Source organism: Sabethes cyaneus, chromosome 3 (assembly GCF_943734655.1).
Source record: "Sabethes cyaneus chromosome 3, idSabCyanKW18_F2, whole genome shotgun sequence".
Lineage (NCBI taxonomy): Eukaryota > Metazoa > Arthropoda > Insecta > Diptera > Culicidae > Sabethes > Sabethes cyaneus.
Window position 1 is genome coordinate 162,280,023 of NC_071355.1, and position 27,056 is coordinate 162,307,078.

Here is a 27,056-nt window from a genome sequence, read left to right on the forward strand (position 1 = left end):
TCGGTTTATTGTCGCCTTTTCACAGTTTCATACAGAGTCGCATCATAACTGCGATTAAATTAAATTCTTGTACCGGACAGTTGCAACAATAGCACAACGCGGGCACATAGTTACTTCAAGATTATTGATAACTCAGATTGAATTTTAAATGCAAAAGAAGGAATAGCAAGGAACTATTATTTGTCGGAAGATTTGACCACTGCGACCATTATTTTGATCTATTGTGGTAATCTATTGTAGCAAGGAACTAAAAATAAACGCGAACATTATCAAAACAAAAAACAAAAGTAAGCTAGTGTAACCGACTATTTTAAACTTACTTAAAGGAACTAAGTATTATTTCTTGCTACATTTTTCTTTCCATTACAATAAAAATGTGTACCTTATGTCCCGAAATGCATTTTTCGCTTTGGTATTTATCATTTTCACTGATTTTTCGGACTACTCGGAAAAGTTAATCTTTCGGAAAAGTTAATCGACCCATTCCCCAATCGATTAACTTTTCCGAGAGTCTACTGTACTATGTAATTGTTAGGGATATGCATAGATGAACGTACCATGAATGCTACTCACATTTATATTCTCCTTGTGTGACGAAAAAACAATGAGACTTTTTTAAAAAAAGTGTAAATATTTAAACGTATTAGGCGTTTTCTCCTAAATTTTTAATATTGAAAGCGTGAATATATAAATTAATCATTGTTATTCATATATACCTTATTGATTTCCATGCGAATACCTATCAAAAGAAAGGCAATATCAAAAGAAAATTTTATTCACCGCTTTTTCGATCATTGAATCGAAATCGAGAATCACTTCCACTTCTGTTTTGGGCCCTATAGAGCCCCCGTTGGCCTCGAGGTAAAACGCTGGTCTAATAAGCCAGTCGTCGTATGTTCGAATCTCGGCTGGGAGAGGCTGTTAGAGTCAATAGGATCGTGGCACTGACCCCGCAGTGTCCTGTATTCTAACAGCTGGTTGCGAAGTCTGTCGTATAAAAAACAGAAGGTCAAATTTCGATAACGGAATTAGCACCCAGGCTTTGCTTTTAGAGCCCTATAGAGCCCACAGGCAATTGATTTGACACATATCGGAAGACGAGAATTCAATCAGTTGAAGATTTATAGAGCCGCCGGAAACGACCGACTCCCGGCAGAACTCTACAAAAGTGGCCAAGAACCGCTAGTAACGGCACTTCACTGGATAATTTCAAGGTTTTAGAAAAAGAAGAATCTACCGGAGGAGTGGAAGAAAGGAGTAGTCTGTCCCATCTGCAAAAAGGGTGACCGGCTAGATTGCTGTAATTACCGCGGCGTTATGCGTAATGTCCGTATGCCTAAAGTCCTTATGTCTAAAGTCCGTATGTCTAACGTCCCGCACCCTGTTTTATCAAAGGACTGGTAACCCTGGTGGTGTTTGACAGTAACGAGTACGGGTATTATTTGCTCAGATCAGGCTAAGATTTGAAACATATCCACTAGGATGAGTGAAACGTATAAAACTTATACCGGTGTTATGCGGCTTCATTTGCCCTTAGATGTTGACTTCAAAAACTTAGCTGTCTAGCAGTCCTGTGTGATTTATAGCATCGCCAGGACGTGATAGGACTTGAAGGGGACTAAGCCAAAAATAAGTTAAGAGGAAGGTCATTGAAACAGTACTTATTAGTTATGTAGTTCGTTCCTTTTTTACCAAACTAGGCAATCCAGGTGGAACCTTGAAGTTATAACCGGATTAGAGCCCAATTTTTCTCTTAGGACCCGTGGTTCACATATATTGCGTAATCATTGAACCACAGAAGTGGTCAGATGATACCCAGGTAACAAATAAGCATTTCCAATGCAATTTAAATGCAAGCCTATAAGCATTTAAGTAGCCTTAAATGCTACTCAAATGCTACTTTGGCAAAATATGCGGCTACTTTACAGCTAGCTCTCTTATAATGCTGAAAATGTTTATTTGCAGCTAGTTACCGACAAGAAGAATTTAAATAGAATTTGGGAAGCCAATTTAATCTCTAGCACGAATAATGGCAGCCCCATGTTGCTTCCTTGGGGAACTTCTGACTTGTTAGTAAATTGCGTAAAATTGTGCCCTTTTTGCTACCAACGACATTGCAGCTCAATAGCGCCATAAAAATAAAAGATAAATTTACTTTCTCCAACAGCATTGTCGATACACTCTCAAATCTCGATCGTAAAAAACGTTAAATCAAATTCCGGACGTAAAGCGAGAGGACGTTAATTCAAATTTCGAACGTAAAACGAAATCACGTAAAATAAATTGACGTAAAAAGAGACCCTAGTGTAATTAACTAATAAAAGTTCTATACACCATTTTTTCCAACTTTGTTTCGTTGAAGCGCTTATACTGAGCAAAAAACAGCAAATGATATTTGAATTAAGGTGAAATTAGCAGTCATCGGTTCTGCCAATTTCAAAAGCAGTTTTTTTGTTTGAAACAAAAATTCTGTTCATGAAACTATAGCCGCTGTGTTGCGATTGGCAAGAAGAATGCAAAATCCAAAAACTTCTTCCAAAATTGAGCTCTCCGACGAAAACTTAATGACTGCTAGTTCCCCATACATTTAGTGTACAGTAAACAACTCAAGCAACAATGTGGGTTTTATTGTACTTTTATGGCGGTTTTCATGACCAATTTTGGTCTTAAATGCCGTCATAAGAGTGTGATAAAGCCGAAATTGTCAATTTGGCTCTTAAAGTTCTCACAAAACAGTTTCTTATAATAGAGTACCATCTCATCATTCAGATTTCGGCCAGCGCACAGTGGGATTAAATTGCGAAAACGCGATGATTTATTGTAGGGTAAACATTATTTCGAGCATGTTTATGATGTCTTAGGAGAAGTTAATTAACAATAGTTAATTTAAAAAAAAAATCGATGTTAAACGCTAATAACCCTACCAACCCTGATCGGATTTCGATGGTTTGCAAAATAATCTATACCTATAAAAATGGATTTATGTCTGTCTGTCCGTATGTTTCTTACAAAATCGAAAACTACTGAACCGATAGGCGTGAAAATTTGCATGTAGGGGTTTTTTGGGGCCGGGGAAGGTTCTTATGATGGTTAGAGACCTTTCGCCCCACTAAGAGGGGTGGCTCCCATACAAATGAAATACAAATTTCTGCATAACTCGAGAACTAACCAAGCAAATGGAACAAACCCCTGTAGGGGGCTCTGTAGCCGCAAGGTTACCGAGTCTGCTTTGACAAGCGAATGGTCATGGGTTCGAATCTTAGTAGAATCAGGCCATTCGATGTCAAAGTGACTTTAGCATGGGTTTATTCTCAGGCCCCTCATCGCCCTTCCTTCATGCTGAGTTCTATATTATCCCGATATGGCCTATTGACAGTGCAAAAATGAGACCCTTGTAGTAAAAATGCACTGGTTTGCTACGCCAGGGATGACTATAATTGGGGACTGTGCGCTGTCATGTGGAACGAGGTGGATAAAGTAGAGTAAAGCAGGTACCCAATTACACACAAGCACGCATAAAAAAAAAAGAAATTCAATAAGCATATCGCTCACTCAATAGCGACTATAGCTAAAATAAATGCAGTGCGGGTTATACAACAAACACCCGGGCGATATCACAATAGATCTAACTTACTGGTCGCAGTGATGAGTCCATACAGGAAAAAAAAAAAAAAAAAATGGAACAAAATTTGGCATGTGGGGGTTTTTGGAGTAAAGATTTTTTTCTATGATGGATTAGGACTGCTCCCCTTTTTAGGGGGGGTGCTCCCATACGAATGAAACACAAATTTTCTGATAACTCTAGAACTAATCAAGCAAATGGAATCAAATTTGGCATGTCAGGGGTTTTGGAAGAGGAATTTTTTCCCCTGTGGTAGGGGGATAAGGATTCTCATACAAATAAACCAGAAATTTTTGCGTAACTTAGACCAACTCCCCCCCCCCCCCCCCCGCAGAGATCCCGTTTATATAGGTTTATTTATTTTCCTAGGTCTACTGCCCTCTATTACTTTCCATCAATTGGGTCCGAACGAGCGATAGCTAGTAAGGAGAGGATATCCCCTGCGAAATGGTACTTTCCACGAAAATATTTTCCGTGAAATGGTACATCCTGCGTAAGGTTTTTCGCGAAATGGTGTTCCGCGAAAATCTATATTCCGCGTTATGGTCAACCGAGAAGTGGTATTCCGCAAAATGGTATTCGGTGAAATGTTATATAATCATGGCGAATATTTTAAAGCTATCCGCTTTATTTTATCAGACTAAGCAATGGGGGGAGTTGTTTTCTACTTTACTGTGAGGAAAATTTGTATATTAAACCACCCATGAACTCCTCAGAAGCTTGCAAAGCACGAGATTGTGACAGAGGTCATCCGAGATTCACGATTTATGTACAACACGGTTTGATTTGTGGCAATACGAAGTTTGTCGGGTCAGCTAGTTAATTCATAAAACATGTAAAAGATATGTCTAAAAATAAAAAATAAGAAAACTTATCCAATTTAATTCTACTATGTGTATTTTATTCACGACAGATACGTATTTCGCCTACGACTTGCAGGCTTCCTCAGTGTCTGTTTTCGAACTAGAAACAGGTTTTTAGGTTTCGTATTCTACTAAGACGCTCCAAAAACTTCAGTAAAAGATATGTTTTCGTGGTGTAAGGATTAAAAAGAACCCAGCTCTTTAGTGGTTTTTTTTTCTGCATAACTGATTTTTTTTTACTCAAATAAGAAATTCAAATCACAAAGCTATAATAATTGGTTGTTCCTGAGATGCAATTCAGAAAAATTAAATTTCGATAATGTAATGAAGACGCATGGTGTTTTTCTTAATAACGAGAACAATATTTACCAAATGTAAACAAGAAATGGCTATTTCCTTACTTACTTACAATGAAATTTTAAATCGGTTTTCCAGTAATTGGAAAATATACCATGCGTCTCCATTGTATTATCGTATTTCTTTTTAAAGTATCTTAAAAACATAAAAAAAATGTAGGAGAGAGGAGTCTGCAGTGAGACACTTTTTTTTAAAAAAAATTAATTTTTTTTGATGATAACTACCAACGAGTTTTTCAATCCATTTGAAAGGTGTATGAGTAATTCTCGCTGAAACGGGGCCACTACTGACACGAGGTCTTCAAATAGAGTAAGGAGGGGTAAAAATGCGATGCGGGTAAAAGTGCGATTCAGTGATTTATCGGTGCAGATTCCGAGTAAATTTTCTACATTGGCATAAATGGGTGACTACTTTGAAAGCTTGAATCTAACGTAAACTTTGGTTACTTACGAAGCATAGTTGCTAAGTTATGTGCAAATGTTATTTTAGGGTGGTTTTGATGTAATTTTTTTTGTATATGGCAAATACGATATCAACAGGAAGATATGACCTGTTGAAAATTTGTAGCAGCGTTTTACATAACTCACATATCTGTTTTGAAAATACGGTGAAAATAATTTACAAATATATTTCGCTTTTCCGTAATTTAATCTAAACCCGTCAAGCGCCTAGCGGGGTAAAAGTTCGATTCACGGACGGGGCAAAAGTACGATTCATGGACGAGGCAAAAATATATAGCTAATTATATACAGCTTTAGGCACTATATTACAGATACTAGAAATGAAAGATCTGCAGAAAACTGTGTGCTCTACAGATGCCGGCCGAAGAAAAACAATGTTTTTCCACTGACGAAACAAAAAACAAACGTTTTGAAAAGTTTCGATCTAACGGAGGCTGCAATACACCAACGCAAAATAGGAAAGGTGCCAATTGAGAATATTCCTTACCGAAACATAACGCAGATTGAAGATAATATGGTTTTGTTAACTACTGCTGGGCTAATTTCATGGATTCTAGCGTCGAACTTTTGCCCCGCTAGTGGGGTAAAAGTGCGAATCAGCATTTGATCAGAAGAAAGAAGAATTTATTTTGCAAAACACTATTACCGCAGATGATTTATAGTTGAATGTGAAGACATTGAGTTACTGCATCACTATAAAATATATTATGTTGTTGTCCTTCTTTAGATCTCACGAAAATTGATGACAACTCCAAACATCGCACTTATGCCCCGCCCTACTCTATTGGAACTTTTGCGCTTAATTGGTTGAAAATGGTTAAAAAATAAGAATTACACTTTTGATACCTCGAAATAGTAGACCTCTCGTTTGCCAAGGGGTCTAACAGGTTCGAAAAAAGTTGAATTTTGAGCAAACCTATATCATGTGATATTTCATAAATTTGCCATGAAACAACTAACAAATGGCCCGGTTTTACAAGGAGAACAGGGCTTTCAAATGGAGTGAATTTTTTTTGGCGGCCATCTTGAATTTGGTCGCCATATTGAATTTTATCAAGCAATCGTCGTTTTCACCATGAGCCCCCCAACCGATTTTCATTTTAACACCACCGTTAGAAAGCTCAGGAAAAATCTACAATAAATATTTATAGAATAAGGTGTGCAAGCGCATTAACTAAATAAAACAACCAGTTATTTGTAGCAAGGTTCACAATTTTCATTTAATTATTGTGATATTTCCAAAATTTGCTATGAAACAAACTACAAACGACACGGTTATGTAAAGAAGAGAGATATAAGGCTTATAAACAAAGTGAAAAAAGATTGGCGGCCATCTTGGATTTGGCAGCCATTTGGGATTTTATCAAATTATCGCCGTTTTCGCATTTAGCTCTTGATACTATGTGATGCCATGCAGTAATATTACTTTTGATTTATTATGTATTTTGTTGTTGAAAATCACTTGAAAATGATTGCAAAAACAATTACTTTTAGACTCCCAAAACTGATTTTTATTGAAAAATACATTGAAAAATCAACAAATTTTCTACATTATGCGATGTAGGCTCACAAACTTCACTTTCCATGAAAATATTATGGATCTTAAATGTTTTATTACGTAGCTATTCCCGGTGACTCACTGTTCATGTTGTCTCACTGTTAACTACTTTCCCCTACCTTACTGAATGTTTGCTATGTACTGTAGAAATATCTCAGCTTTTTAGAAAAATAGATAAGAAAACTCGTGTCTCTTCGGCCCTTATATCATGAAATTTGCAATTTATAAGGAACTTTAAGCTTCAATTCAGTATTGTTCGGAAAGCTTATTAAAAGACTTATTATTTGATACCAAAATCAATCGGTTTAGTGGTTCAAAAGTAATGAATTTGTTCGAAAAGAATGAGTACCACAAGGCTGCCATACAGGGTCCCTTATATTTCCGATTTCTAGGACGATCTAAATGTTAATTTGACTACTTATCCGGCTGTGAATCAAATACAATGTTGTTAAATGTAGTGCAATGTCAAAAGGTTTTACAATAATTTTCCATTAGAATGTCCAGCATGAATAGGACAGCACACGAACCGTTGCTTCTCAAGAGATGGCGCTTTTCTGGTGGTATTAAAATCAAAATTTCTCACTTATCTATGTATATCTACCTAAAAAACAATCACTAATCACATATTATTTGTGGTACAGTTACTCTGTTATGCTTAATTTTCATAACTTCTGCCTAATTTTGATGCGAACCAACTTTTCCTATACCTCTCTTAACTATTTATTAGTTCAGATGTCAAACGTTATATTGCGATTAGCGATCAACACAAAAGAAACTGAAATGTATGAGAGAGTACTGTTGTTGCGCTGAGTAAATTTTTTGTCGCACAAAATTGGGCTGTTTCCAATATGTACAATATGCATTACAAAGTAACGACATCTGTTGTATTCAACAGGAAAACAATGATAGTTTCTAACAGCTCTCACGCATGGTGCATGATGAAACACTAGTGCCAACTTCTGTTCTTTATTATCGGAAACATGAGACGGTATCCTATTGATCAACTAAAATATGTTTCGCAAAAGATTTTCTTCGAAAACTGCATCTGATAAGTATTTAAATAACTCTCATGTGAGTATATCATAGAAGTAAGTTATATGAATGATATTTTTTTTAAAGTTAAGAGGCTGCAATAAAGACTATACATGCATCAAAACATAATTAAAGACTCTATTCGAAACAAAATGGACGCATTCACATGTTTGTAACTTTTATCTGAGTGAGTAAAAATTACTGAAAGCAATTGGGAGTCTCTTGACAGAGTTTTATCAAAATCAATCAAATGGTTACAGTGATGGCTTCGGAATAGGTGCAAAAAAATTTGGCCTCCTACCTCGAAAATTCAAACGCTTTTCATCTATGGATGTGTAAATAGCTTGGAATCGCACGTTTAACCATATCCCAGTTATCAAACAAGTTCAAGGAGCATTAGTCTATCAAGCGGAACTGTGGCGCCACAGATCCGAAGTAGGACAAGATGGTAGTTAATCAATGCAACCGTCAACCCAATATTTCGATTCTAGGGCAAAAAGGCGAAAGTTTCTGTTTGCTTTGTGCACAAACTCATGCAAGGAAGCTCGAGAAATGTTGGCCCATCATGAATGGAAACCTTCATAAAAGTCCAAGAGTGCTGGAAAATGAATTTGAATTAAAGAAAGCGTAGTAAAAAGTGTCTAAACAAGTCGGTGCTACTACTGAACAAACTCTATTGAAAGGGTTGAAGGCAAAGGTGCGGGAATTGGGTTGGTAGAAGCGGGAGAAAAATTGCAGCCTGTTTTGTGCCCTCAATTTATTCGAATACAATTTTTCTGTTGGTTTTTATCAATACAAATATGAAGCAGTTTTTTTCTAGAAGATTTGATTTGATTTGAAAAATTTGATTTTTTAATTGATCAATTGATCTGTTGTAAGAATTATTTGCTAGTTCGGTGCATCACAGGGTGAACGACCCTGCCACACGGATTAGTCAACCAGTGAAAAAATTTTAATGGTTTATCCTGAGGGCCAATGGTGGCTGCTGATTGTTGCCAATATAGAGAAAAACATTTATTGGTAATTAGTAAAAGATAAGCGGTTGTTAAACGATTAAAACTGTTCAATACAACTATGGGTTTCATTAGTAATGTATGCTCCGACAAACCAAGCAGTTTTCAATGGCCAGCAGTCAGTCTTCCGTTTGTAACCACAAATAAAAATAAAAACATAAACTGCCTGGCGCGTAGCGCGTAAATCCCTAAACGGACAGACTGCACAGCACTTCCAACGCCAACATCAACCAATTGCCCGTACCCGACCTGACCGCGTATGTGTTTGTCGGTCCATGATACAACCGTCCAGCGAAGGGAACTCTTGCTTTCGCACCTGGGGCTACCACTACCGATCGGTCCGGTCTCCCGTTTGCCCGTATAGACCGAGCCGCATAGACGCCTAGTTCAATGGACAGCAAAGTCTTTCTTGTTTACTGCCACCGTTTTTGTCTCGTGGAACTCGATCGACAGCTTTAAAGGTTTCACTACGCTACACGTTGATTACTGTTTCAATAATTGCGGATTAACTTTCACTCAACGTGTCGTTTTAGCCAACTTTGGCGCAAACTCATCACCATTCTGGCTGTGGATTCACAATCCAAACCGCACACAATCGGGGTTCGCTCATGCATCTTTTCCCGACTAGGATGACACAGTTTTCATTTGTTGCACTACCCCGCTTATCAGTATTCGGTGCTCTGCACCTTTGGGAGAGAAACTTCATCGAACTCTTCATCGATCACCAACTTTCGAACTGCCACGCAAAATAAAACACCACGTTTTCAACGAATCTCTTAATTTCCATAATAAACGATCGAACGGTAAGCAAAATAAGTCACCGATGGGTTGCTTGGTGAAATTGGAGAACAATTTGCATAATAAGACGTTTTCGAGAAATTCACAAATTCCGGACACACACTGCTCCCGCCGAAAGGCCTTGAAGGTCCATTTACAATACACAGAGTCTGGCCTAGTGGCAGACAAAGCCCAATCAAAAACCAGATCTACAATATCGGCCGCGAAACCACACTCACCACCGATATCGCCCTTAGTAAGCACTTAAGTTAAACCAGCCTTGGATGGCTGCGCGACAGCGCACCAAATCACTGCAGTCAGTCTCCAATATATAAATGTATATAATAATAAACAGGAATCACGCACGTCGTCTGTTTGAGTTGTGGTTTTTTTTTTTGTTTTCAACCAGTGGTTCGCAAACAAAACAAAGCTCGCCACAAAGTTGGCTGATCGCAAGAATCATTCACGGACTCACAGACACTCGCGGAGGACCTGATCCGACGAAACACCAAACATAACTGAAGCGGCATGTACGCCGCTCGCAAGGAAAGATCAACATACAGTCTTGGTTAGCAGCGCTGGTCTATGCTGGCCGCCACCGACCGCGGAGAGTTAGCAATCAGAAGAAGGTGGTGAGAGTCGCAGTTGAAATCGAAAGGGCGAGCGAAACACGCTAAAGTTTGTGCAATTTGCTGAAACAGCTGTTTGGCTGCATGCACTTTTGAAGAGTGTTGCAAAGAGAAAGAGATTGATGCGAGAGAACTGGTCGGTTGAGCGATCTCAAAGCACAGAAAATGGTGCTTTTGCCCATGGGAATTTCGTTGATTCTTCGCACCACCCTAAGTGGTGTGTAGTAGATTGATTATCAAAGTTGTAGCTGTTTTTGCAACCGATAACGTTGAACCGGTAGCTCCTCCAGTGGAGATCGCAACCGAGAAGCTCCATCTTTTAATTAAAATACTGCGATTAACTCTTCTACCCGCGTTATACTTATACTGCATTGGCAGACGAGCGGAGCAGGTGCTAAAAAGTGGAATTTTGGTGAAGATTTAAATTATTCTTGTAGTAAAATCAACGAATATCATCATTAATTTGATACGAATAGGAAGGTTGGGAAACATTTAACAAAAATTAAAAATGCTAGCGTCACTAAAAGTGAATAGATTTTGAGCGCTAATAACTCAACAATTTACAAATCGATTTTTAATATTTTTGATCGATCGGAAAATCTTCTGTACACATCGGCTCTAATAACGAAAAATACTGATTTTAAAGCATACACAATTGATAAATTGCTGTCATGCCATGTCCACTCAGTTTGCTTCGTGGTACGATCCTAGTCTAACAAGCCAGTTATCGTATGCTTGAATCTCGGTTGGGCGGTGCTTCTGAAGTTAGTAGGATCGTTGCATTAGCCCCGTAATTGTCCTGTACTAACCGACTGTACTGTAACGACCGGCTGCGATGTCGAAGCCTTAAAGACTTTTATTCCTAATTCCACCCTATTAGCACGGTTGTTACAAAGTAGTTGTGGTAACCGAATTATGACTAATTTCAGTCGTAATCCGGTTGCTTCAACTAAATGGACCTAAAGTGTGCTACTTGGGCAGTATTACTTTTTTCTCAAGTATTAAAAATTAGTGGAATTTGTGGAAAAGTGGTTATGATTTGCACGGTTATAACTCAGCCATTTTTCAGTGAATTTTAGAGATATTTGCATCAATCGATCAGAATTTTTTCGAAAAATTGATTAATATAGCAAATATAGAAAAATTTGTTCAATCACTATTGAAAAAAGCATAAAAAGTAAGCGTTGTCTAAAACGAACGAATCAGTCAATCACATGGAAGCACTCTTTTGCTTCCCAGGCCCGGTACGACAATCTTTTACACTTGCGGTTTCATTTACTTCGATTCTAAACAAAGTGACCGAGCCCTTGCTTTCCAACAGGACAGAAATTATTCATTACCAGTAAACCTGGACCAAATTAAAGTCCTGAAAGTAAAAAAAAGCAAAACCTTGGGCTTTAACGTCTTTCTTAGACTTGACCCTTCTTTATCGACTTCACATCAGGCTATTAGAGTATAGGACGGTTATAGGGCTAGTACAGTAAACCTACTGACTCTATCTAACAGCCGCCTAACCGAGATTCGAACCAAAGTATTTATTTTCTACAAGTTTCCTTAAGAGCATATTAAAGAAATCATTTTTTATCTCTCTTTAAGGTAGATTGATCAAAAATTTATTTCTGTCAAAAGTTGGTTTAAATGGCATACAACAACTTTGATAATGAACGTGCAGCGTGTTTTCACGTTTTCCCTTTGAAAATGCTGATGAGTGATGATCGCCTTTTTCGCATTTTAAACCGCTGTGCACTGGCACGGCAATGCCGAGTGGAATACGACTATTACACGGCAGTGCCGTGTGATTTCTGCACACTTCACGTAGTGGAGATTGAAGATGAGTCAGCGATTCTAGTCTGATCGACAAGGACCTGCTGGACTTTCAACCTGGCCGTTATAAAAATTCTAATGTTAGGCCGGCAAAGATACTAAACTGCAATAATGGCATAAAGTATCGCTTGATAACCATATTACAGATCATCGGAATGAAAGAAAAACCCAAGAGCCGCTAAGGGCACGCAGAGCTTGAAATTAGGTTTAAATGCTTGGTTTGAGCGAAGAAACACAGGTGACGAAGGCGAAATCAAAATGTAGTCAATGAATGGGAAGAGTCTTCCATGCCCATCCAATTGAATTCATGAAAGTCTAGATGGCAAAAAAGGATGAATGAAAATAAAAAATAAAAAGAAGTTGGCTCCAGGCCACGGATTCACCATTTTTATGGCTAATTTTTCTGTTACTCTCCTCTCCTGCAACAAAAATGCTCCAAAACTGACCGGAATCAAATTCAGCTGGGTTAGATCTGTCAAGCCCTTGTAGGAGTGACTTGTGACAAGTTTTTTATGCTGAACTTTGGTTAATCACCACCCAAGAAGCAGGGTAAAACTAGATTCTAACTACTACTCATACAGACCCACTATTGAAAAAATGATACTCTAACGCAAAGACCACATGGCATGACATGTTGCCGCATCTTGCGAAAACTACAGGTCATTCGAGTTGATGTTCTTTCATTTTTAATGTAAAAAATTGCTTGTGAGGTATGTTAATACTCTCTGCTGACCAAAAGGGCGTTTTCAGTTAAATTTTTGAAGAAATATATTCAAACAGAGATACAATTTACTTGAAAGTATTACAATTGATTATTTTTTAGAATATTTTTTAGGTTTAATTGAAAGTTACTAATATTGTAAGTGTAATGGGTGGTTTGCAATACCAGTTTAAAATAATTCATAGAAGAAAACAACTCAATCACTAAACGGTCTACTAATAGTTAATTTACCCTATTTATTTCACTACAGAATCAATCTCATTTTCAAACTGTGTGCGATATAAAAAAAACATCTTTAGCAGGCCATTAAAAGACATATCATATGGTGCCCGAAAATCTGGAATTCCGACAAAGTGTCCACTATGAAGTAGAGAACAGGTAGTATTGCAGGTTTATCAGTCATTCGGATATCAAAACACTAGAAATTCATATACTGAACTATTTCATACAATGAGATGAATCAGGTTGGCCATTCCGAAGTGGGGTCCTGCGGGGTCATAGGTGGTCAGTCTAGGAATTACCCAACAAACAATTTCGTTTGTATATTTTGGTTGCAACTGAGAGATACGATATTATATCCACACGAAAAAGTTATATTTCACACCATATAACAACATAAAATTATCAAAGTGGAGGCAATATACGTGCAAAAATTTTGATAATGCTATCTTGCGTTCTATACAATTTTTGGAACATGCAACTTAATTATCCTCAATATACGATTAAGATATAATAAAATGTTACAATCATCTATACTGCTTTATAATTCACAGCCATAAGTTGTTGTACACTTCGCTTTGACACGTTATAATCATTATGCAATTCCAATGTAAAATTGACATGCATATGACTTAATGTGAACTTTCTATTACGATCTTGTGTTATCTGGGTAAAGTAAATTCTAGCATCTGGGTATTAAAGTTCTTGGAATTGGTTCGGTCGGAGATATTTTTCACATTTCATAGTACAGTGGGATTTCGAATTTGGCATGGTTCGATTTGGGCATGCCTCGATTTTGGAAACAAAAGTATCCGTTTTTGGCAAAACAATATATTTCCCTTACAAAAATATGCTTAAATATCAGTCAGTTTCTGAATACATGCTTTAAATGATGCCCTCAGTGTGTTCATGAAAAAAATTTGCTTCTATAGATTGTGTCGAACAATAATATTTCTATTGCCGTAGAACTACGTCTTACCGCAGGATGTCAAAAACTTACTTGCACCGGACGGATAGCTCTTGGCGGACTTTACAAATATAAAATGGTTGCAATCGTTGGTTAATAATATTTCCTCAATTTCTAACGTATTTACATTAAATTTTTTCATATCAAAAAAGGATCTCGATTTTGACAACATAAGCGACACGCATTTGTTTCCAAATTCGAAATCTCACTGTATTTTGATTTGTTATTTCGAAAATGGCTTCTAGAGGGTCACTGATGATTCAAGATAATGCTTAGCATTATCGGAACGGTTCAAAACGTAGAACCATCCGTCATAGATTTGAAACCAGTTCCGAAATGATCAATCAGTAATTCAGTACTAAACTGGGCATATCAGTTTAAAATATCTATAAGATCTGCAAAACCAATTCTAATATTGGGTTAGGCACCCAACTGACCATCTATAGCCCCACAGGCACCCAATTCTAGAATGACCAATGCGATCTAATGTGACCAGTTTACATCATTAAGTGAAAAAATCAGAAGGGTTGTGTACAAGACACGACCGCATATATAGGTGACGCAGGACTACGTAAGTCTCTTTGTAGTGATAGTAGCATGTATTCATGCTTGTAATCATTCGATTCTTCATATATACATGCTATATGCAACATATATACATGCTACATGCGTTGTATGTAACATTTATCAAAGTAGTAACATTGCATACATTCAATTCTCAAAGGATTGTGCATTTGGAAACAATTTAACAAAATCAAGAACACAAGCATTACTTTCCTGCTACCTTACTGAAATTAAAGATTGTTTTTATTATCCATGGTTTCCCACGTTAAAGGGATTTTACCAATCCAATCCTATTTTATCAACAGCACATCTTTTCACTACACTTCTAATGAAACGGCAAGCATGCGTATTCATACAGAGCCGTATTATAACCGAACACTACAGCTGTAGCACATTTTTCCAACACAGATATCACATTCGCCGAGGTTTAATCGTCACGCAGTAAAGAATTTGCGATCTGTTGGGACAACGAACTTGTGTCATTTTTTCTGGCACACTTCCCTAACACAGACATCAGATTTATTTATTTATTGATTAACTGATTGATAGGCTTCGCCCGTTATCATCATTAAAACTAATTAATTATCACATAAAATTTACATAAAACAATCTAAAACTACACTTAATTTGCTGCTTTGTCATTTGAACATTAACAATATCTCGATAATTATTAAATATGGACATCATTCTGTATACTGGTTCGTTTCTAGCATAGTTTTGGACTCTATTTGTCAGTTGAAAAGGCCTAACCCGCCTCAACGAAGAACGTCCGTCGTACACGGTTATCTGACTCAATAGATATGGCGAGTTATACCTGCCGCTGAGTAGATCCTTTAAGAAAAGAGCATCTGTGGTACGTCGTCTGCTCTCTAAGCTTTCCGTTCCAATCAACATGCATAACGACTTGTAATCGGGCATCTCTCCAGACCATCCTAAATTCCGAAGGGCATAGCGTATGATTTTTTTCTGAATTCGTTCGACTCGTTTCTTATGAACTTCATAGCATGGTTGCCAAATTATGCTCGCGTATTCAATACCACTGCGTACTACGGAATTGTATAGAGTAATGATAGTATACGGGTCGTTCAGATCTCCACTAAGGCGTTTGATAAAACCGAACAGCGAATTTGCCTTTGCTACTATCTTTTCCACATGACGAACAAAGTTGAGCTCATTATCTATTTCTACTCCAAGATCACATACACAATCCTTTCTAGGAATTACGTCACCTTCTATTAAATACTCAGACAACAATTTGTTTGGTTTTCGAGTGAACGAAACCACGCTGCACTTCGTTGTATTCACTTTGAGACCAAACATTTCGCAAAAGCCGACGAACCGATCGACGCTATCTTGAAGTATGCGACAATCTTTCATGCATTTTACTGGGAGAAAAATCTTAACATCGTCGGCATAAATTAGGACGTAAACATCGGGAAGTAGTTCCGGAAGCTCGTTCATGATAGTTACGAATAGTAAAGGTCCAAGATGACTCCCTTGGGGTACACCAGACCAAACGGGATACGACATTGATTTGCTTTTATCAATCTTGACATATTGCGATCGGTTTCTTAAATAATCGTTTATCCACTGCAGATTCATTCCGCCTATTCCATATTTTGGTAACACAGCTGTAAGCAGATTGGACTACGTTTAATCGCGTTCGTAAGAAATCTGTTGGCACGAGGGGGCTTTGTCACTCTCTCTGGCGTACTTCCCAAGCAAGGACATCAAAATGGTCTAGGTTGAACCGCGGTGTTAAGAAAACTTGTTGAAATGAGGAAACTTTGTCACTTGTTTTGGCTTACTTCCCAAGCACAGATATCAAATTTGTATAGGTTTAGATCATCGTCAAGAATCTTCCAACCAATCACGAAGCGAGAATTCTGGTTAAACATTGGTTCATTATGTTCAATTTTTCAATAGTTCAACATCAAGAATCCATACTTTTCTTCATTTGGGTCAATTCTTAGAAGATTTTCCGATCGATTGGTGTAAGAATATTGAAAATCGATCGGAAAACCGCAGAGCTATTAACGCTCAAAACCTTTCATTTTTCGTGACGCTCGCATTTTTCGATTTTTTGGAATGATACCCTATCTCAAAACTTGCCGTAAGACGTAGTCCTACGTCAAAAGGGTTCACAATGTCAAGTTCAAATCAAATGCCAGATGCCACTGGTTTCATCCAAAATGGTTCAAGATAGCCAAAATTATGAACATAGTACAACATAGGTTCCCTGTCGCCCTCTTATGTAATAAAAAAATTCAAGTGTCTCTCATTGCTAATCCCCTTATTGGATATGTACCAAATTACCTCAATTACTTAAGACCAACGAGTTTTACGATGACGTATTTTTCAAATTGAATGTGCTATAACTATTTTAAAACTGAAAAGGTATCCTGTCGCACACATAAGGCGTAGTACACAGATTACATAACACAAAAATTTTGAAAAAAATCGCGTAAACCGTATAGTTTTTACCTTTGTTATACTATATCCCGGAGGCCCAAGTACCAATCGATAGGGTTCGACGAATTGAGCAATGTCTGTATGTGTGTGTGTATCAGAGCAGGAGCGAAAAGCAAAATAATATAAAAACAATATCAAACTGAGTTATAATGGTATATTTTGTTATTGAATAGATATGGAGATGCATTGATAACACATTTTGTTATTGAGTAGATATCTAAAACAGTGGTTGTAAGATGAGTTTAATAACTTATTTTGTTATCATATTGTATTATGACACATTCGATATGTATCATAAAATTTTATTTTATTAATTAAAGAGATTTTAAATAATAAAATTACATAATTTATTTTTAGTATCTCATATGCTACTGCATGTGTTATTCTATACTTTAATAATACTAAAAAATGTTATTCCAAACTCTGAATACAGTCATGTTATTTCTTTGTTATACAAATAACACAAGTAGTTATTCTTTTGACCTTAGAGCCCAAAACTATGATATTATTTTTTGTTATTTTACCAACTATGTTAGCCAAGACAAGACCAAATTTTGATATGAGTTATTCGATTTGCATAACACATTTTGATATTACACTCAAGTCTTTTTTTACACGGTTTGTTTTTTTCGATTACTCAAAGACGGTGCAACTTAGGGAGCATTTACAAACTACGTGACATCTCTAAGTTTCACTGTTCTAAATAATCGAAAAAACAAACCGTGTAAAAAAAAGTACTTGAGTGTATTTTGCTCTTCGCTCCTGTTCGGGTATGTATGTGTGTGCAACTCATTTTCAACCGCCAGTTTCTCGGAGATGGCTAAACCGATTCGAACGCTATTACTTTTGTTTGAAAGGTAATTATGCCTAGTATATAACAATTAAGTTGTTTCGTGGTACGACGTTTCGTTTAAAAGTTATAAGCAAAAATGTGAAAACTACGTAATGCGGTTTTCTCCGGAACCACCCACCAATTTTAACGATTTTAGTACCAAACGAAAGCTCTTGCTATCACTAAACTTTTTACCAAGTTACATTAAAAACAAAAAAGCTGTTTAAAAGTTAGCCTTAAAAAACCTGTTTTGACTAGGTTCAAATGATCGCCTGTTTCTCAGAAATGGTCAAACCGATTTATGCGGTATTAGTCTCATTTGAATGGTAATATAGCCGAATAGATCACTATTGAATTGTTTTATGAATGAACAATCAAACAATCTCTACTAAATTGACAGATTATTTGATTGAAAAAGTATACAGTTAAGATAATATGGCTTAACCGTTTTTATCGATAAAATGCGCTTTCTCAATAATGATGGTGTTGGTCGCTATATCAACCATGAAACCATGGGCAGTTTATTGCTAGGATGCATATGGATGCTACAAATAATAATTTTGTGTCTGAATTTCCATTAGTATAACCCGATTTACTGTTTTCCACCTGTAACACGTCCTTTCTTCGGTTGGCAACTGCTTTTTTGGTATGCATAAATTTGTTACTTAACTATTCTCATCACTCCTCCTCCCCCCTATGCAACAACAAGTAACGCAAACTCGATCCCCCTCCCACCCCTTCGAGCGTTACGTAATTTGTGTACGAAGCCTAACGGTTAACTCTCCGAAATTATACTGAATTACTCCGAAACTATTGAATTTCCGCGCGTCACAAAGGGCTCCAGCATTGCGTCCAGCGTTGTAATCTTCTTTTTTACTTGCATAAGCGGTTAAGACGTAAACTCTTCTTAGGAAAGTGAGGAAGTGTCTGGTGCGAAGCATGATAAATTGGATGAACTGGAAAATGTCGGTATATAGGTCAAAAATATTTTGGGTCGTTCAATGGCAGGTGGGGCTCACACCCACGCTCTTTCGGTTCGTACCCGAATCTTTTACAGAATAAACTACTGCCGCAGCCTTATATTAGGTAGTCTAACACCCAATTCTATTATTCCACACACACACCACACATTCGCCTCGGAAACGATGATTATTTTTGTATAATTTCTCTTTGTTTCTGCCACCGAGAAGATAAACTGTTATCTACTCAGTCAGTGCGACAGAAACAAGCAGTCTGTTGCCGGACGTCGCTAAGGTAAGTTTAGTGATTGTTCCGCCACCAGGTATTTTTTTACTTGTATCTGACTTTGTACGTAGTCGTAAACTCTTAAAGTGCTATAAAAAATCCTTTCATTTGGTATGAAATTAAATCATTGACATCAGTTTAGTGGTTCAAAAGTTATTTTAGTTTTTTTTTAAGTTACACCACTTGCTTAAGCAGTTCTACGACTAAGCCTAGAACAGCAAACTAAATATATTTCTTTCAACACAACACAACAGAGCTTCGCTACCCCACCCCGTTGCGTTGTGGGATTAAATTAAGGCAGCTAAATGCAAATTACAAAATTTAGGGTAATCGTATGTGATGACGACTGTAAATTACGTTGCATAAACATTTTTCATTTTGCATGCAATTTACAGTTTGAGTTCAGTTTAGCATTCTATTACCATTATTGTGGCTTCATTTTCCATCATCATCACGCATGGATGGAACCAATAGCTGTTTTGATTCCCTGATTACATGCATGAAATTTAGCTCGTTACACGAGCTTAACTGTGCATATCAATAGTTGATGAACCGTTTTATCGATTTTGTGGTTGATCTTTTCTGATAGAGTAGAATATGTTACTTTTATTATTATTTCTTCGACCACATCTACTAACTAGCTGCATAAAAATCATCCACCAATTTGCATTATGCATTGTTAACCATCACAATTGTTTGTAGTGACTTGTTTCGGTCCGACAGACAGACCGGAGAACAAAATATACTCGTTAGCATTGCCTGAAGGCTACCACGCAGCTTTTAGAACTTGGCCTTGGAAGGTTATGCGGGCATCGGTCGGTGTCTTGCATGGTTCCGCTGTGCTATACATGCATTTACAATGGTGATACTGTTGTGACCATAAACGCAGCCGTAATTGACTTGGTTTGCTTGCTTTTCCAGCTTCCACTTAGTGGTTCATCGCTTGCATCCGCATTGAAATCATCATTGGATCATTGGCTAAGAGCAAAATGTCGAATAGGACTTTTGTTTTATTTCAAAGTTTTAAGTTACCACTTGATTTGCTGCGTTTCCGCACAATAAGATAGGAGTGTGTTTCGGAAATAAACATCAAACTAGGAATAAGGCATGAATACTGCATTGAAACTGAAAACCATTAATTCGCGACCGCACCGGTAACTGTTTTCTTCCTGGTGCCATTCGGTGTCCTCAGCGATGCATATGCAATCAATATCCACTGCTCGCTGGTGGCCGACTCAAGTTCATAGAAAGCGAAAAGAGGTGTATGTAAAAAATGGTTCTATCCGTGTATTTCATCATGTACATTCGTCACCTTCCTCTCACTAGTGGGGGCCCGTTACGTACACCGACAGCAACAACAACAACAAGCAAGAAATCATCTCCACGATTCTTCCGCGCGCGATCGTGTGTACGATAAGTAACCTCCGAGTAGTCATTCATCACACTAATTTATATAGTCAAACTTTCTTGGCTTGTCTTCCCGTTGCGAGTGCAACCCAGCCAGCCAGCAGTAAGCAGCAAGCAACTGCAGCCGAAACCGGTTGTCCCGCCTGTGAGCGAACGGTCCAACTTTTAAAGCAAACGAGAAAATAATAATCCGCCATTAACAGCGATACTAATCGCCAGTGTTACCAGGTCGATTACCCATTTTCCCGCTGCCCAGAGGATGATTTCCCGCTGAAATCCCGCTGTCTAGAGTCTATTTCCCGCTAGAAATCCCGCTGAACCAAAAGTCATATTATTCCTTCGTTTCTGGTGCAGAATATTCATTTCAGTAAGGCTTGCATTTGAAATCAAGATGATCTGCTGAAATTGAGAGGTTGCAATTAAATGAACATTATGCAAATTTGCTGCATTAATGCTCATATAATGACAATTTACTACGACATTTTGCAAGAATAATCTTATCTTTAATCTTATCTTTCCTTAATCTTATAATTAAGGAGTCTAAGAACACATGCGAAAACTTCGAAAAAAGCTTTAGCACAAATTCTCTTTCTGTGTCTAGCTATGATAAAAATAATGCAAAATTTCAGCAAAGCTGGCAAATGGTTATGGTTTTTGGTGACAAAAGAAGATATGTTTCAATCTTTATAAGCAGCCCAAATTCAAAAATATCTTAAAAGCGCATCGGCTCTTTGTGCTCGCTGATATTTTGTTTTTGCAAAAAATGTACCGATTTGTCTTTTAGACTTAGGGTTTATCGGCTCATCAGCCGATTTTTTTTGGTTTTGTTATCATACAAATGCTGCGGTATATAGCGAATTATGATGTATATAGATACATAAGTTGTTTGTGTTGTTTTGTTTGCAATTCATGAATCAGTTGGATTTTGCCATTGGCAACGAATTAGTTTGTGGAAAAATTAGGAATACGCAAAACGGATTGGTTTGGTGGTCTTCTTGTTCAGTAAGTTCTAATGAGTATTTGTCAGAACTGATCCCATTCTAGGCAAAAACCACGGAGTTTTCTAATCAGCAGGATATACTGAACCATCTGCCAATGCATGAGCAGACATTAGACTGTCAATAAACGAAGTTTTTTGCTGTCAACCTCTCTGTCAGCACTCTTCTTGCCTACCAAATATCGCTAAATCGAGATCCCGCTAAAATCCCGCTGAGTTATTTAAGAAAACCGCTAGATTCCCGCTAGCCGCCGTTTGGTTATTAAGTCCCGCTATCCGGCTTGAAATCCCGCTAAATCTAGCGGGAAAACCGCTGATCTGGCATCGCTGCTAATCGCCACCATTATTTATTGCGCTGAGAGGGAAATGTCTCGTTTAATTCACCGCGAAACGCTAGAGCAAAATACCCTCCTTACCAGTCGGAAACTCCTGAATGTAGCCTAACAACGACGCTAGAAGCTATGGCAAAAAGCAAGCTTGCGATGAAATAGCCGCACCCGTCCGTGTGGCGAAAAGCTTTTGACACTTACCTTCCATCACGTACACTATGCTGCCTACATCGCCCTCCTTGATGATCAGGCTGCCCGCTCCGTACTGCACCGGATACATGCAGTCCACGATTTCGCGGATCTGCGTCATCTCCAGGTTCTTCATGAAGTCATTGTCCAGGATGGCAGATTTGATGATTTCACGTGATCTGCGGAAGAAAAAACACAAACGAAACAAACGTTTTGAAATGAGCCTGAAGCAACAAAGGGGAGTGAAAAAGATAGAGCTTTTTTCGAAGCTTTACAGTAAGTAGCTTGATTCTGATGGAGGCGCCTGGTGGTTCAGATGCTGGTGAACGTCGTTTTGATTGTTGATACAGTTTAGAAACATCGCACGCCTGATTCAATGCTTCACCAAACCGTTTACAAAAATGAAAAAATTTGAGAGATTTTCATAATTTATTAAACTCTGTAGGTAATATCAAATGCTAATGGCTATTGAATGTATAAGGTATGGTAACAATATCCGCCTTTCACACCTCGGACATCTGTTTTCTATATTCTTATGCAAAATTATCGTATTTTCTAGTGACACATAATAATTTCATGGTGATAAATTAGTAGATTTACGAAGCAAGAAGCACAGAGAAAAGTCTGCACTGCCCGCATCCTAACATAGGGTTCAATTAATTTACTGCAACAAACACTCTAGCGTAGTCCATCTACTATGATGGAAGACAATTCGGTTGAAAGTACTGTTTCGTCGATTTAACTACAAAAACACCTGCAATGTTCCGTAGCTTGTCGTTACGATGCTTGAAGCAACATATTTCGGTAGGCAGTCATGAGTCATTTATGCAAAACATACAATATGTAGCGATAAAACTAATAACTTTTATCCTAATGACTTGGGCGAAACCATTAACGCAATACCCGCGCTTGCTGGTTGCACCATCCATTGACTGCGATGACAATTTCTAATTACGACGCGTCGTTAGTATTCTGCGTTGCGAAGAAAGATGAAAGGTTGAGGCCTATCATTAGTCAGACGCTTTACAAATCAGAACGATTGAAAACTTATAGCAATTGAATAGAATTGGTTGTATAAATACAGCTCTATCGAGTTTAATTCGACTAGCACCGATAATTATCCAGAGAACAACCATTACAATTAGCTCATATTGCCTGACTGTGCCAGTGCAGTGCCAGCGGGGACAAGTGACAAGTTCAAACAAGTAGGGTTGTGTAGGACGGCTCAATTTGTCGTGTGCGTCGCCTCTCAAGTTTTTCAGCACTACATATTTACTTGTGGGATGAGGGTAAAATGCAAATCTATCAGCCCACTAGCCAGCACCTCATATGCAAACTATACATAACAAATCAATTAAAAAACGATTATCTGCTTGGTAGGATCATTTTAAAGGCCGATGAAATCTCTGCTCAACAGTTGTCCGTTAACATTCACAATGGGCACTGCAGAATATCATATCCAGCGATTAGCCTTGATATTTTTCAACCGCGTTTAATTTAACAAATATGAAATAAACCAGCCTGCGGCTGAAAATCTCCAAATCAAAGAAAAACTATTATGTTTCGAAGTAAAGGATGCTGTTAGAAATCAAAAACTCCTATTGTAGCGTTTTTATTGCAAAATATTGAATAAGCATCTGCTCCGCGATATTTTTGGTAGTGAAATAGGTACTGTATGAGCATCAGTTTTACTCACGGGACTTCAAGTTCATCGAATGTGTAGCTGCACTGCTACAGGAATGTGGTACATTCGGTGCCCAGATATTGGGTAACATCGTAATGACGGCGCAAACGGTAAACATGGCAGACCCGATCACTTGGGCACTGCGCCGTGTTGCGTCGAGGGCAGCAACAAATGTAACAACAACAACGGTTAAATGAGGCTTCGATCCAGTTGATGGTTGCCGGCATGTAATCCAAATCGTGATGCGCAATGGTGCGCAGATCCATTTCACCGATTAGGTTGCCGGCCAACCGACACTTTTCCACATACTCGCGTGACGTTTTATTATGGAAACAAACTATTAACTAGAATAACAACTACTACTAGCACCACCGCCGGGGTTACTAGCGAAAGAAAAAAAAGGTGTCTCGATTGATGCTTAGAACTACGCACTTCACTACACTACTTCGGGATAACTGAACGACTACTACTAGCAAAAAATGCACAAAAAAAATCTTTTGCCCCGCTGTACGTTACCGGATTGCAGTAAAGGAAGTTGATGTCCCATAAGTAAACAGCGCGCTTGATTGGGGCAGTATACCACATTGGAAGGGAGTGAACGTTCGATGTACGGTTCGTTAGAATTCAAAGTGATGATAACTCACTGGAGATGCGTTTTCTTCGCACAGGCGCACAATGGCCTGGCAAAGGGTGAACAAGTGTAAATATATCACCTCTGTTCACTTACTCCTATCCCTACCTCCACGTGGCACCGGCTGGGGTACGCAACTTCGTTTGCCGATGGCAGCCCCGTTGGCCGGATAAGGACCTTAGACTAGCATCTTACTGTACTCCAAAATTCAACGTTATAAAAAGTGAAAGAAGAAATCGATCTAGATTACTGGCAACGACCTTCAGCGACACAAATTATGGAATATACTAACCCTGAGCCAGTAGGGCAAGCTGGCTCAACTTGCAAGTTGCAAGCGAAACTAGCTGCCTGAAACTTGAAATCTTGGGTCTGAGTGAGGTCCGCTGACCCGGGTACTGGCGAACACTAGACATCATCCGAGTTAGTCTTGCTCTACTCTAGCATATGAGCTTAAAATGCTACTCGAGAAAGAGGAGTTGGATTCCTACCAAACCCAGGCCCAAATGCGGCCCTGATGAAGTGGGAACCGATAAATGAAAGAATAATCGTTGCCAGGTTCAGAACACGGGTTAGAAACCTTACAGTAATTCAGTGCTATGCGCCAACAGTTGTTGCCGACCTCAGGAGAAAAAGAGTTTCTACAGCCAGCTGAACAGCGTGGTTGAGAAAATTTCGAAGGAAGACATTCAAATCCATTAGAGCGACTAGAATGCGAAGGTTGGCTGAAGCAACACGGATCTTAAATGCGTCATGGGACGCCATGGCCTAGGAGTGATGAGCGAAAACGGGGAGCTGTTTACAGAATTTTATGGTAATAACAATATGGTCATTGGTGGATCGCTCTTTTCCTATGGACCAGCAAATAAAGTCACGTGGGTTTTCCGCGACGGTCGAACATAAAACCAAACCGACCATATCTGCATCAGCCGAAAATGGCGAAGAACCTTCTTGATGTACGCAACAAACGCAGCGCTGATATTGCATCCGACCTTCATCTTGTTATCGCAGAGATACGTTTGCGCGTCGCACGTGTCCAACGACGGGACGAGAAGGTTGGGTGCCATGTTGCCTGAAATCAAAAGGGCCTTTGTCGAACAACTTGAATCCCGAACCTCGGAGTTTTGAACAACTCTTTCTAGTTACAAATGTCAGAGACCAACAAAACCAGCAGCGTGCGACGTCAATAGTTCGTCGTATTAATCGCGCCAACTCTGCAACGCCATCGCTGGATAAATTTGAAGCAGCTATGAAAAGTATGAAATCCAATAGAGCGCTAGGGAAACACTATTTCAGCCGAGATGTTCAAAGCTGACCCATCTTTGTCATCCCAGACGATGCAGCAGCTTTTCAGCAATATATGGGAATTTGCAACTTTTCCGGTAGATTGGATGCAGGGCATATGGATTAAAGACCATAAAAAGGAGACCTAACTGAATGCGGTAACTGGCGTGGCATCACGTTGCCCTATATTACTCTCAAAGTACTCTGTAAGGTAATCCTCAACTGGATCCAGGAGAAGATCGACTGCTGCTTTCAGGTTACAGCAAGCTGGAGTCCGTGATGATCGATCACGCCCATATAACAAAGCTCCGCATTATATTGGGGAAGATCTACGAATTCCCGAACATTCTTCTACTAGTGCTCGTTGACTTCGAAAAGACGTTCGACCGACTCGACCACGAAAATATCTGGGGCTCATTTAGGTGTAGTGGAGTTGTAGGTGGAGTGGAGTTAGTGTGAGACAGGGCTGCATATATCAACGTTGCTTTTTCTTATCGTTATGGATGAGATATTAGTTTGAGCGATTGACAGCAGACCAAATCGAAAATTACCTTGAAATCCTCTAACAGTGGAGTAGCTAAATGATCTCGATCTAACCGACGACTTTATCTTGCTCGTACAAAGCCGAATATATATGCAGAGCAAGTAAGATAACCTTCCAAGAAGTCAAATGAGAAATTGGGTTACAGAAGACCAATAAAACCACTAGTAAGGACCGCCTTCCGGCAGAGTTTTATAAACACGGTCGGTCGAGAAACGCTGGCAATGCCTCTACACTGGGTAATTTTCAAGATTTGGGAGGAGGAGAAGCTACCGGAGGACTGGATGGAAGTGGTTTGTCCCATCTATAAAAAGGTTGATCGGCACGACTGCTGCAATTAGCGGGGCATAACGCTGGAAAACGCCGCCTAGGAAAACGCCGTTTTGTAGGAAATTATCAGACAGGCTTCATGGGGACTCGCGCTATTGCGCACCAAATTTTCACAATTCGACAGATCTTGTAGAAATGTCGGGAGTACAACGTGCGCACGCATCACATTTTAATTGTTTTCAAAGCAGCATTAGATACAGTCGATCAAGGCAAGCTATGGCAGATAATGCATGAACACGCATTTTGCGGATAAACTGACGCGACTGATCAGAGCTACATTGGATCGAGTGTTTCGTGCGCATCTCAGGGAAGCTCTCAAGTCTCTTTGACTTGAGACGCGGCGAGGATTGAGACAAACTGACGGACGGCTTATCATGCCAGCTGTTCTACAACACGCTGACTCTTATATCATAGCCAGGAACTTTGCGACGGCGCATGCAATCTACCCCAGACTTACAGCGACGCCTAGGAGGATAGGGTTAAAAATAAATGCGTCAAAGACCAAATACAT

General features: G+C 38.7%; 1 protein-coding gene across 5 annotated transcripts in view; it reads right to left on the reverse strand.

Annotated features, from left to right (window-relative positions):
- LOC128744227 (cGMP-dependent protein kinase, isozyme 2 forms cD4/T1/T3A/T3B) overlaps positions 1 to 27,056 on the reverse strand; it is a 416,751-nt gene that overhangs the window by 181,577 nt on the left and 208,118 nt on the right. For 3 of the 5 annotated variants that reach the window (XM_053841072.1, XM_053841070.1, XM_053841071.1), the window contains exon 5: positions 22,091 to 22,257. In XM_053841072.1, the coding sequence (XP_053697047.1) occupies positions 22,091 to 22,257 (167 nt within the window). Of the gene's footprint in view, positions 1 to 9,922; positions 10,143 to 22,090; positions 22,258 to 27,056 lie in introns of those variants that run through there. The other 2 variants (XM_053841068.1, XM_053841069.1) reach the window with 2 other exon arrangements.